General features: G+C 35.9%; 3 protein-coding genes across 11 annotated transcripts in view; 1 reads left to right on the top strand and 2 right to left on the bottom strand.

The window, feature by feature from the left end:
* The window catches only part of LOC103312579 (uncharacterized), a 127,641-nt gene that overhangs the window by 3,335 nt on the left and 112,408 nt on the right, over window positions 1–11,898 (top strand). The gene's annotated exons all lie outside the window — the stretch shown is intronic.
* On the bottom strand, window positions 101–5,982 carry LOC100141565 (forkhead box protein N3). Of its 5 annotated transcripts, XM_008193539.3 has the most exons (6): window positions 5,830–5,948; window positions 4,976–5,135; window positions 2,743–2,963; window positions 2,264–2,694; window positions 1,766–2,217; window positions 101–1,721 (listed from the first exon to the last, which is right to left on the bottom strand). In XM_008193539.3, the coding sequence occupies exons 3-6, from the start codon at window positions 2,948–2,950 to the stop codon at window positions 1,382–1,384; spliced, it is 1,431 nt and encodes a 476-aa protein (XP_008191761.1). In that variant the 5' UTR covers window positions 2,951–2,963; window positions 4,976–5,135; window positions 5,830–5,948; the 3' UTR covers window positions 101–1,381. The 5 variants fall into 5 exon arrangements, with proteins under 5 accessions (XP_008191761.1, XP_008191764.1, XP_008191760.1 ...); XM_008193542.3 differs by lacking the exon at window positions 4,976–5,135 and having other exon boundaries at window positions 101–1,712; window positions 5,830–5,982; XM_008193538.3 differs by lacking the exon at window positions 4,976–5,135 and having other exon boundaries at window positions 5,830–5,982.
* On the bottom strand, window positions 6,653–11,556 carry LOC655676 (zinc finger FYVE domain-containing protein 1). Of its 5 annotated transcripts, none has more exons than XM_008193544.3 (6): window positions 11,174–11,556; window positions 9,756–10,690; window positions 8,457–8,663; window positions 8,187–8,402; window positions 7,845–8,030; window positions 6,653–7,797 (listed from the first exon to the last, which is right to left on the bottom strand). In XM_008193544.3, exons 1-6 carry the CDS (start codon window positions 11,175–11,177, stop codon window positions 7,303–7,305), a joined length of 2,043 nt encoding a protein of 680 aa, XP_008191766.2. In that variant the 5' UTR covers window positions 11,178–11,556; the 3' UTR covers window positions 6,653–7,302. The 5 variants fall into 5 exon arrangements, with proteins under 5 accessions (XP_008191766.2, XP_015834591.2, XP_008191767.2 ...); XM_015979105.2 differs by having other exon boundaries at window positions 9,756–10,706; window positions 11,120–11,554; XM_008193545.3 differs by having other exon boundaries at window positions 11,120–11,552.

Consider the following 11,898-nt stretch of genomic DNA (forward strand, 5'->3'; position numbering starts at 1 on the left):
TTATTGGTGTTAAATTAACGAAATTTATTGTGAATATCGCTAATTTGGGGAGAGAACCGAAAAGACCTCCTATGAGGGATTTTGGGGTAAAAAAGACGGGTTAAAATCAGCCGTTTTATTTATTTGAATAAACTAAAGGTACAAATAAATGGTCATAACAATAATAAAATAAAATATGCGCAAACAAGTGTTAAGTTCGTTTGAAAATAAGGAAAAAGTCAAAAGCACACTAATAGTTTGTTAATGGAACACATTTGAACGAAAGTCTAACCTACTAAAAATGTAAATATGGAAAGTATGTCAGAAGACCTATTTTATAAAATTGGAAGACAGGCGCCAAAAAATATTGCCAGTAGTGATTACTGCAATAAAAGTACAAAACGATTTGGCACATAGAACCTTAAAAATACATACCAAAGCCAAGAATATTGGCAAAGCATAGAGTATTATTTACTAGATCAGGCAAAACTGGTATTGCTATAAGATATTTAGAATTCTCACATTCTAAACTAACAAAATCAAGTATCGCACTTATTCATTCAATTTCGGAAGACGGCCAAAAATACAATAAAACTCTTTTTGAAAAGTTGGAGAAATTGAATGATAAGAGTAATAGGAAAATAGCTTTGAAACGCACACACATTTTGAAACATTTATGATTGTTTCGGATCTTTATGTACAATAGGAAGAGCAGTATGTATCACGGGAAATAGAAAAAATATATTTACTCTACCCTACTTTCAATGATTATAAACTCAACTTGTAGCAATAGGAAAATTCTAGATGATTTTTTCTTATTCCCTATCACTGATACACGTTTATTGCTTTTCAATGAAATGACCAGATATCAAACACCAAAATGCCCCAACTCAGGATAAATACAGCGAATTTCAGCGCGGTGGAGCATCTAAGACAAATCAACAGCTTAAATATGGAAATAAATAAATAAAACAACAGAATTAGCTAAAATCAATATACATATAAATTACTTCCCCACTTAATGATTAGTTAGCCTACTTTGGTAACAGTGATAAAATTAATTCATTTAGATAAAATTTCAATCAGCGATAAAATCTTGCGGAAATTACTCCTAGAATAAATTAATATTTGGTGATCAACCTGACGCGAAATGTTACAACAGTTCGGGCTCTGGAGTATTTGAAAAAAAATTAAGTCGGCAACAGAAATAAAATTGCCGTGGAACCGTCATAAATCAAAATTTTCAGTCAGTAACACTTCTAAAACAATCCTAACATAGTTACTCTTCATATTTCATAAATGTAAACAAAAACATAAAATATATTAAAATTACAATAACAGCGTTAGAAGAATTCAACTTAGTTAAAATTACGTTATATTCATCTAATTACCGGGCGTTTGATTACCTATGCTGGTTGATTTCCAGTTCGCGCCGGTGTCTGACCCACTCATCGTTGTTATTACACAACATTTTTGATTTACCTTCTTTTTTCTTCGCTCGCAAAAGGCGCGGTTTGAAGGGCGTCGGTCGCTCGGTTGCCTCGTTATCATTGATGTCGTACTGCGGCGACAGTTTTATTCTTTTGTACGGTTCGTAGTCCGAACTTTGCGAGTTGAACCTCTTCCTTGTCGTTATCCCAGCCAAATTCAGAAGCGTCTCTGCGCCTTCTTTAATCTTGCGCTCCTCCTCGTCCTCAAAGTCGATTTTGCGACACGTGCGACTCTTGACGACCCTAAACGTCCTATAAGAAATTAATGTTTTGCAATTTTCGGAAAAAAAAATTACCTTTCGTCGTCGCTTTCGAACGCTTCGTCCGTGCCTAAGGGATCGACCGAATCGGCGGCACTGTAAGTGTGATCCTGGCTCGGTGAAGTCGTGATGACTTGACAGTAAAGCGCTTTTTCTTTCTTCTGGCGGTACCGTGGCCCGTTTTTCAAACTTAACATGACCGCAGCGGCGTCAACAGCATCCAAAGACTCATCGGAATTCTCCGATTTAATATTTCTGTTGTTCAATTCAGCCGAAGCTAGTTTCCTTGAAAGGTAGGGGTACAATTCGGGGTTAGGCAAGCGCGACATTGAGCTTTTTTCAGGAGTTAAATTACTCTTATTATTGTTATTGAAGTAAGTGGAAGGGTCGAGGGTTGAACAGGGGTGGAAAGGTGAGCGCGTCAGCGCCTGGATTAAGTTGGGTTTGTACTGCTGGTCGACAGTCCATAGTGAACCTTTACCCAGGTTCTGAAACTCAAAGTTAGGAAAATTTTGGTTTTAATAATACAATTACCGGGGCTTTTTCCACTTTTTGGAAACACTTGTTGAGGGATAGGTTGTGTCTGACGCTGTTTTTCCACCCAGTTGGGGCGTTTTTGAAGTAGGGGAAGTGTTCCAAAATCCAGGCATAGATCTCCTTCACTGGAAGAGCTTTCTGGGGCGAATCTTCAATCGCCATGAAAATGAGACAGGAGAAGGAATATGGTGGCTTGTTGTTTGTGTGAACCAAAGGGTCGTAAGGTACATTATGTGGATGTTTGTTCCTTTGGGAACTGTTGTTGTACGGAACGGGCGAGTTTAGGGAACTACTCGACGAGTCAGCTGCTGATATGGAAGAATCATCGACGTAATCACTCGTCGGAAACTGATCTGACAAGAGACTATTGCTATATTTCACTGGTGTGGAATTGACGCTATTCGACGGTGACGGGTTTATGTTCATTCCTAGACAAAGTTCAGTTTGGGTTTTGTTGGAAATGGGGGCTGGGGTACCTTTCAGAAGGTCGCGTTCGTGCAGCCATGAGAGACTCGTGAGGTCGTCATCACCGTTCCTGCTTTGACTTTGAGCCACTGCTAAAAGTAATGATATGGGCGATTGGGCTTCGCGTATGGGTGTCCCTGCGACGGGACTTGCGGGTACTGACATCTTTGGTGTCATTACTGCTTCATCTTGGGGTGAATTTGATCGTTCGGGAGACATTGTACTTTAATTACTGGAACAATTAGGGAAAGAGTGAAACGCCTTGAGGTTTTTTATTTGGAGGCGGTGTTGCGTAACAAAAAACTTGACACAATTAAATAATTACAGGTCATATTTTAACAACTCTAACAAATATTTAGCACTTGAAAGTCTCTCACAACTGAAGTTGAATTGGGTACCTTTTGTTTTAATTAAATGATTTTACGTATAATAAATGTTCTTGTTTTTATTAACCTACAACAAAAAAATCACCAAATTTGGTTGAAAATAACCAAAAATGTACCTTTTCTAAGCGCCTGTTCAGCAAAAACTCAATTATTGCGCAAAATGTGTTAAAAAGTAAGCCAATAAATTACAAAATTATGGAAAAAATAGCAAGTTCTGAGAATTTAAACACGTTTTTAGACCAAAAATCTAGTTTTTCTTCCTATTTTTACTAAACTAGAACGAAAAAATAATATAATTAATAATTAATACTTATTTGAATAAATTACTTTGATTAAAATAAACTTAATTTTGCATCTACAGACTGAATCAAAAGTAATGCACATATTTTATTAATCATTTAATAAAAATGCTACATTTTGACATCATAGTGACATTTATGATGTCATTCGTTTTAGAGTTGCGACGTTATTCTTTTTTTTTTTAAATGACAACCGACTTTTTTGTTCACCCTTTTATCTTTTGGGTAATAAGAAAAAATTATAGACGTTTCGGCATAAAACGTGCCATCATCAGCAAAAAAAATGCACACAACACTGACAACAAATTAAGTTTCTAAATAAAAATGAATGTTTTTCAAAAAATCTTAGGATTGGAACAATTATAAAAACTGCTATTTAAATGTTATTTAAGTGAAAAGTGTTACAAGAAGGTGATTTCCATAATTAAAAAAAAACGTTCGAAGACCAGAAGTTAAAAAACTTGGAAAAATTCGTGTATTTTACGTAGTGTTTCTCTTTATTTTGGAAGCTGGATTCTTGTACCATGCGATCATTTGAATTTATAATAATTATTATTAGAGTCGACGGGAGTTGGCTGTTTGTTTTCTTGTGATTCATAAATTAGTTCAAACTTTTATTTTATTCAAATTTTATTGACTCTTCAGCATGATAATTAGTGCTTTCATACAAGTTAAAAAATATGTGTTACATAGCAGAATAATTTTTTGATGATTTAGCTTTGGGCCGTTTTATACTTATTTTTCAGTCAAAGTTGTGGATGTTTTTTCCAGAACCAGAGACATTCATTTGCAACAATTCTTTGTAAATAATCAATCAAGCGACAGGTTACGCCAATAAAAGAAAAAATTCTAAATAAACCCAGACCTTGTGTGTCTGTTTACCAAACCGCCATTCATTATCTAGGATTTATTATCACACAAAACACCAAACCTAGATCAACCACTAAATGACCAAGTAAATAAAGATATTGACGCCAACAAAACGATACAATTTCCTCCAGCTTTCACATTTATTAATAACCACATCATCGCAATTATCGTGAAAGGAGACGAAAAATACGTTCTTCCTGCAATTTTTTGCGACAAAACCACAACTGTTGCTGAAATCCACATTTCAAGTACAGAGAAAATGAAAGGTCAAGCATAGTTTTATAATTTTAAATGACACAAAAATAATTTAGTTAATTACAGGAATGATTTTTACGTTTCGGAAAATACCCATGCATCAGACGAAAAAAAAGGGTAGGTCCTCAAGGGTCGAACATTGAAAACAACAAGCAAAATAAAAGATATCGATCCAAATTTACACATTCGCACACTTACGTAAAAAGATAAAATAACATGAGTGATAAGCGAAAAAAGCTTTTTATCGCAGCAAAGACGATGCCAACAGTTCATCTCAATACCGACCTATCAGCAACATGAAACCGGGCATTTTTCGGGGATTTCTCACATTTTTCCAGGAGTTAACACCCGAAGATGTCTTAGATTTACTCGGATAGACATCACATGCACATCTCTTTACAATTTAGCTACGAAACCAAGGTTGTCATAGTTACCCCGTTCTAAATGCATCCCAGACTCCCGCGCCTACTTCGCATCGGAACGTCTCACGCTCGCACGCATCCGACGCGAGACGTCCGTCGGGGATTAACGCGGCGACCCACAGCGTCACCGTTGCCATAGCAACCCATGAGAAGCTGACGTAATGAAGTTTACCTTTGAAAATAGTAACTAAGCATGCATATAATTCGTTACGTAAAGTTAATTGGGCTTTGGGATTTTTGGGCACCATATTTCCATCAAAAAAACATCCCTTTAAACGCTTAAATTTAATTCTCAATTTTTGTTTACGTAAATAACACGATTGCCAACTTTATTTTGCATCGAACAGATAAACAAGTTATGAAATCAAATTTTACAATTTTGCTTATCGCAGATGGCTGGATGGACGACCATTTTAAAACAACACCAACAACTGTGATTTACAAATTTTCGAAATTTTTAAATAAAATAACGTATTTTTGGACACGTTAGCGCATCTTTCTTTCATGTCTTTGTGATGTCCAAATTTAGTGGTAAAAAGCGCAATACGTGGACATGGAATTCCTAACCCAATTTAACGAAAACGCAGTATTTTCGAAATCGTTGACTAAAACCTGAATAAATCAATACTTAACAATTGCTTAAGTCGAATGATGAGTCGGGGCGAAGCACATGTTGCTAGCAACAGATTAATTTAAATAATATAGGTCAAATTTCGGCCATTACAATATACAACAACGTGAATGTGAGAAAGCATTTTCCTTTATTTTGGGTGGATTTTCACTAACACACGGTAAAAATTGAGAAATTCGGTAGATAATTGACCATGCAATGTTAATCGCAATTAAAACCTGGTTTTTATTGTTACCTTATCACTAAAAATGTTAAAAAACTATACCACTTTCCACAAAAGGTTCAAGAGCACACCATTTTATGCCACCCAAACATATGATCTCAGTGATTTGTTTGTAGCCATGATTCTTCATAATCTTTCAAATTCAATTATTTCCCGCCACGCGAAATTCTTTCAGGAATTGCGCTCCAACAAAACCAGTTTAAGGGCCCACATTAGCAGGGTCTCATAACTCACATAAAAATCTAACGAAATACGGAAAAATCCCATATTTTGCGGTGGAATTTACGATAAATTCAGGCCGATGAGAATGAGTAGTTTAGTGATTTTGGTTTTATTATAAATTTGAGTGGCATCAGTATTCCAATTTGTCCCGAATAACATTGAATAATTTTTAAGTGATTGCGAATTTTTTATTTCGGCTTAGGAAGTACAAATAAGCGGATAATTATTTTTTGTAGTCTTCGGTGTGTGTGCCATGTGCACGTTTCAAACGGTTGGCAATATGTGCCTTGGCGCCAACATCAAATGTTTTCTGCAACATCGTGTTTCTTTAATTGTTTTTGTCTTATATTATTTGTTTTTTGAAATTTCTGATTTCTTAAAAATAAATGATAATTTTTATTTGCGGCCAGATTTCAAAAATAAAAAATACAATTACTCGTAAATGTGATAGTAATGTTGGACCTTGTTTTTATTTCAAATTGGAACCTCTATTTTTCTATGCAATATGTTCCACTTTTTCTAGAAATTATTGTTTAAAAAAATCACCCTGTATAAAATTTGAGAGTAAAGTGGCAAAAAATTAGGGAAGGAACGGGAAATAATAATACACAGAGATGGTTAAATGAACAATTTTATTATGTACATACAACTAAGTATTTACATTGTATCACAATATGAATTTAATGAAATTGTCATCACTAAAAATAGTTTTTGTGTCGATGCTTTGATGAAAATAACAAATAAAGAAATAAATTGATCATAAATGCACAAATTTTTAGTAGTAACCTGCTCACATTAAAATTTGGAATGTAAAGCTTGAAACTTAATTTAAACACCTTAATTTTCTAATAAAAAATTTGCCTAAATGTATGTACATTTGATACAAAATCTGCCACTGTACAAGAAAAAATTACTCCAAAAAAACATTCTATACTGACAATTGGACTTGTTATAAAAGCACACATTTGTGTTATTGAAATACTCTAAGGGATACAGTTCTGTGACTCGAAACCTAATAAAAAATACCGTTTTAGTGAAAAACTGAGCGAGGTAAATATTACATCACTCACTCTGTCACAATAAAATAAACTATAAGTTATTAACAAGCATAATCTCTAACCGGCGTATATTTCCATAACCCTATAAAATAAAAAAGACCACACAAGGACGTTCACACGGATTTATTAAAAGTACAAACCTACGTAAATGCTTTATCGAAAGCTACTGTGTCCTTACTCAGACTTGTAACAAATTTTGAGCATCTTAACTTGAACATTTATCACAAACTCGGACTGGTGTTTCCCACCCTCGCAGTGGCACCGGTTTCCGCGTCGTCGAGCATTTATCACACACCCCCTTACCACAATCCCGGCAGTGGTGCAGCCCCAAAAGCGCCCCAAACGGTTTCTCACATACTGCACAGTTTCTGCATTCGTTATCGGGCGTCCAGTACGCCGGCCTTGCAGTTTCCTTTATCAGTTCTTTCGGCTTGTCCAGAATCGACTTAACGACTGATATCGAGTTTATAACGCTTTCTCCTATTCTCCGACTGCGAAGTTCCGTGCCATCGGCCACGTGGTTGATAGTTGGCGTCTCCTCCTTGTAACAATCGTCACAAACTCGCACGTCTTCATGCCAACCCCTTTCAGGCACCGGCTGGCTTTTGGACGAACAACCCTCGCAGAAACCCTCCCCACAGGCGCGACAGTGGTGCTTTGAAGCATTCGACTCAAACGCTGTCTTGCACTTGAAGCACTCCTAAACAAAATTTTGGGTTAAATTGCTTTAACAATTGAATTAATTACCAAAATTTCGTTGTTGGGTCGCCAGTAGCCGGGGGCGATCTGATCGGTCACCCAATCACTTATCATCTTAGTGGGCTGAGATCCAACGCTGGCTACTACATTACTGATGCTAGTGACCCCATCTAGGACTTTCTGGGCCGAATTTTGGGACCCCAGCAGTGATTTATGCTGAAAATGGTGTTTTTCCTTTTTCAAAAAATTAATACTATAATTTAAAAAGTGTCACAAAGGCCCAACAGAACACTTTTACGAAAAAAAAAGTGAAACACACAAACACAAATATTTTTTCTGCGTAATGTAAGCAAGTGTTCTAATAAGCCTTTGCTAAATCAGCGAACTTACCCCTGGCCAGACATGGACAATGTCAATTACCACAGCCTCGTCTTTCGGGTCCTTATTACCGTACCAGTATTCCCGACTTTGGTAGATTTTACCACAAGTTGGGCATTCGATTACATAACCCGACCAGACTGATGAGATAATGCTGCTCCAGAACTGTTCGTTTTTTCCTTGATAGCTTGGTTCAACTACTTGCTTTCGGCCGTTTTCGTAACATTTCTGAGACAATTAATTTTTAAGTGAATTATTTTTATACAATTTTTTTTTACGTACTTTGCAAAGATAAACGAAATTTTGGTATTGATGCTGGAGCTTGCAGTTGCTTAAATTCAAGTGTGGTTCATCGTCGTCTTTGTGACCCATTGATAAAGTACAACCCACCCCACATGATAAACATGTGTCTTGGCACGTGAAAAACGCCGAGAGGTAGAGCTGGGGGGCGATGTCGGATATGTGGCTTTGAAATTTCTCATTTAACGCCTAAATAAAAAAAACAATTTTTATGCTGTTTTATTTATTTAATTTATTGAATAATATTCAAAAAATGATCATTTTCTCATTATAAATAACGTATTTTTTCTGAAAACACAGAAAATTAAGGCTTAATATGTAATACTATAATACAAATTTAAACAAATAATTTGGTAGTTTTTTCTGAAAAGAATGCAATAAAATAAAATAATTTTTTTTATTGATAATTTCACGCAAAAGTCTTTATCAGCAAAAGTTAATCATCTTTAATCCTGATTTAAACCTCTAACGACAATTATTGTTGAAATAATAATCGTTGTTTTGCGTTTAAACCAGGATTAAAGACGATACAACTTGACCTTACTGTCTTAATTTGTAAGGAATGTATGCTTTTAATTTTTCTTAATGATGAAAGCACTTATACGATACTGAAACAAAAAAATCGCTTCTTATAATAAAATAGAGCAAGCGTAGAAAAATAAAACAAAGCTTCGATCTGTTTTCTTTTTTTTGACTCTAAGAATGTTATTTATTTTGTTTTTATTGTTGACTTAGAATTTTTTTGTTTAAATAAATATAAATATAATATAAAAAATTACTATTTAATACTATCACACAATATGTTCAATGTATACTCAAGTCTCTGCCGATTTATTTACATAATTAAAGTAATTACAATTATTAATAAATTTATTGTATTTAAAGAATAAATTCTTTTAGACTAAAACACCAACATCTGATCCAAATTGCTATGGATAGTCAAGGTCACCTGATAGTGAGATTTATTGCAAAAAAACATAAATAAATATATGATAGGAGATGCTAAAAACCCAATTCTTTAATTTATATTTTTTAACCTGAAAGGCAATTCAACAAATGTAAAAAACTTTGTTATTTGTGTATAACAGGTCAAGGCTTCGAGATATCCGTATGTTGTCATTGTTACTTTATAATGCTCTGCCCAAACAAGTTCTGTCAAAAGACTTTAAACTACAAATTAAAATTTTGGTATAATTTTCCGTCGTTTGACCTTAACAGCGCTAATTTTCTATAGCTATTGTCAACGTATATTTTTGTGTCCATGAGCTACTCTATACAAACCTTCAGCGTATGAAAGACATATTTGGGGCTCCTCGGCGACCTCACTTGATTACTTTCGAGCTCCTTCTCCACAGCAACCCTCAATTGCAAAAACGACGCCTTCCCGACCCCATCTACCACCCCAATGTACTTCAATGAGCTAAACCCATCACAACTCTCATCCAATTTGGCGAAATTCTCCCGTAAAATATCCTCTGGCGACATTTTAACATCTGCGATACTGGTCAAAGTATTCGTATACCGCGTCTCGTGGAAAATAATAACACTGGGCCCCCATGCGGCTGCAGTCTTTTCCACTTCGTACTTTTGCAAAACGCTTTGTAACGCAGGACTGAAGTGCTCTTTATACGCCTTGGAGGCGCCCCCCAAGAACGTGTACATGTCGCGTGGCAAACGCTCTGATTTCGTGCGATAGATGATAACGTCGGAAATTGCGAGAATTTTTAACAGGAGACGGGTGCGTTGGTGCTCCTTTTTAGTGATCCCCAGGAAGCCTTCAGTGTCGATGCAGAGCATTTTTAAGGTGGGGTCGTATTTTGCCCAAACGCCGATCGTGCAAGAGTTCTGGTAGGGGGAGGTTTGGAATATTTCCCTGCCTTCGAAGAATGTGTGGTTGAGGGTGTAAGACTTGCCCTCTCCTGTGTTACCAAAAATCGAAACGACTTTGATTTTGTGAGTGGGGTCGATTTTTAGTAGTTTGACGAAGTTTTCTTCGGTGCTGATCAAGAGGCGCTCTTGGTCGTCTAAAAGGTGCACGCTTTCGCATTTTGGGTCGTCAGAGGGGCTCAGGGAGAGACTCAAAGACTCGTATTTGTCGGGTAAAGTGCCCAGCGACTTCATTATAGGGGAAGACATTTTTTTGGAATTTTGGACGTGGGGCGGTAGTAGTTTTTGGATTTTGCTATACCCAAGCAGCGTTGTGTTTATTTGTGTCACTGCAAAAAAGTGACACTACAATTTGAGGTTAGGGCAATTAAATAAGGAAAAAATTGTAAACACTTAAAGTTATTCATTATTATCACCTCAAACACGTGTTTACTTACAAGAAGTCATACTTCTGGGGACTGATAGCAAAATTAGAGGCAAAAATCTGTTTTCAAGGCTAGGTTAACGTCACGTTTTTACAGAATTGAGCGATATTTTCGCAAATTCGTTGTGTTTTCCGCAATTTTGGTTTATTGTCGCTTTTGTGGATGATTTTGGACTGGGATTAACGAAAATAATGCGATTTTGTTTACATCGTCCGAAAATATGTTGACGTGTTGGTGTCGGAAATAAGTCGCACTTTACTTCTCTTGACAAACAAAGGAACTGTCCGCTTTAAATTCCGCCTATTTTTGCGTAAAAAGTAAATGTTTTCTTACCAGCTTTGCGTTTTCCTAGACATGATACACGTTTTTTGTTAATAAACTACTTACACATGACTTGACACTTGAATTGATGTTTTTGACAGTTGATTCCAATTGGGTGTAGTGCTACACTGACTGTTCCTGTTGCACTCAAGGACACACCGCAAGAATTTTATTTTTGTTTTTGTCGCTGAAAATTCATTCCAGAATTGTGGCTATTTCTGAATTTCTGATTGTTGGCGAGGTTTTTGACCGTGATTGTTTGTCTACGTGCTCATTTGCAGACTCGATCACTACTGGGCCTCTCTTCCTTATCAATTTCATTTTTTCCCCTATTATGGAAAATTAAATGAAATCGAAAGCTTTGGCTAATTATGATTGTGATTAGAGCGCCAGTGATAAAGGGTGATGACCACGACGATTGCGGGATATACAGAGTGGCACTTGTGACACTGCTTAGCACTTTTTTTTCTTTGATTAGAATTGCACTATTTCGGCTAGACTAAAAAATATCAATGAACTAAGATTCAATGCATACGTCTTGCCAAATGGTGGTAATTGACGTCAACAATTTTCCGAACATTCAGTTTAAATTTAGCACAGAAAAACCCATTTTTAATCATTAATTTTTTATTTATAGAAAACTTGTCAGGTGGACAATAATACAAAACAGTTTCTCTTGGGTGGTTAAATTTTTTTCAAAAAGCATGTTTCCGTCATGGATCCGGTAATCAACTAACGGAAAGTTAATTTATACCTGAACTGTAGAAGATACAAATGTGGTGTCTCAGAAT

This window comes from Tribolium castaneum, chromosome 9 (assembly GCF_031307605.1).
Source record: "Tribolium castaneum strain GA2 chromosome 9, icTriCast1.1, whole genome shotgun sequence".
NCBI lineage: Eukaryota > Metazoa > Arthropoda > Insecta > Coleoptera > Tenebrionidae > Tribolium > Tribolium castaneum.

Coding starts and splice junctions, on each gene's coding strand:
- LOC100141565 (XM_008193538.3), bottom strand. CDS start 2,950: ATGTCTCCCGAACGATCAAATTCACCCCAAGATGAAGCAGTAATGACA. Junction 2,218..2,263: donor AAAAAGTGGAAAAAGCCCCG/GTAATTGTATTA, acceptor TTTGAGTTTCAG/AACCTGGGTAAAGGTTCACT. Junction 1,722..1,765: donor TTCGAAAGCGACGACGAAAG/GTAATTTTTTTT, acceptor AATTTCTTATAG/GACGTTTAGGGTCGTCAAGA.
- LOC655676 (XM_008193543.3), bottom strand. Junction 8,031..8,186: donor TTGTCCATGTCTGGCCAGGG/GTAAGTTCGCTG, acceptor TTTTTGAAAAAG/GAAAAACACCATTTTCAGCA. Junction 7,798..7,844: donor GACCCAACAACGAAATTTTG/GTAATTAATTCA, acceptor AATTTTGTTTAG/GAGTGCTTCAAGTGCAAGAC.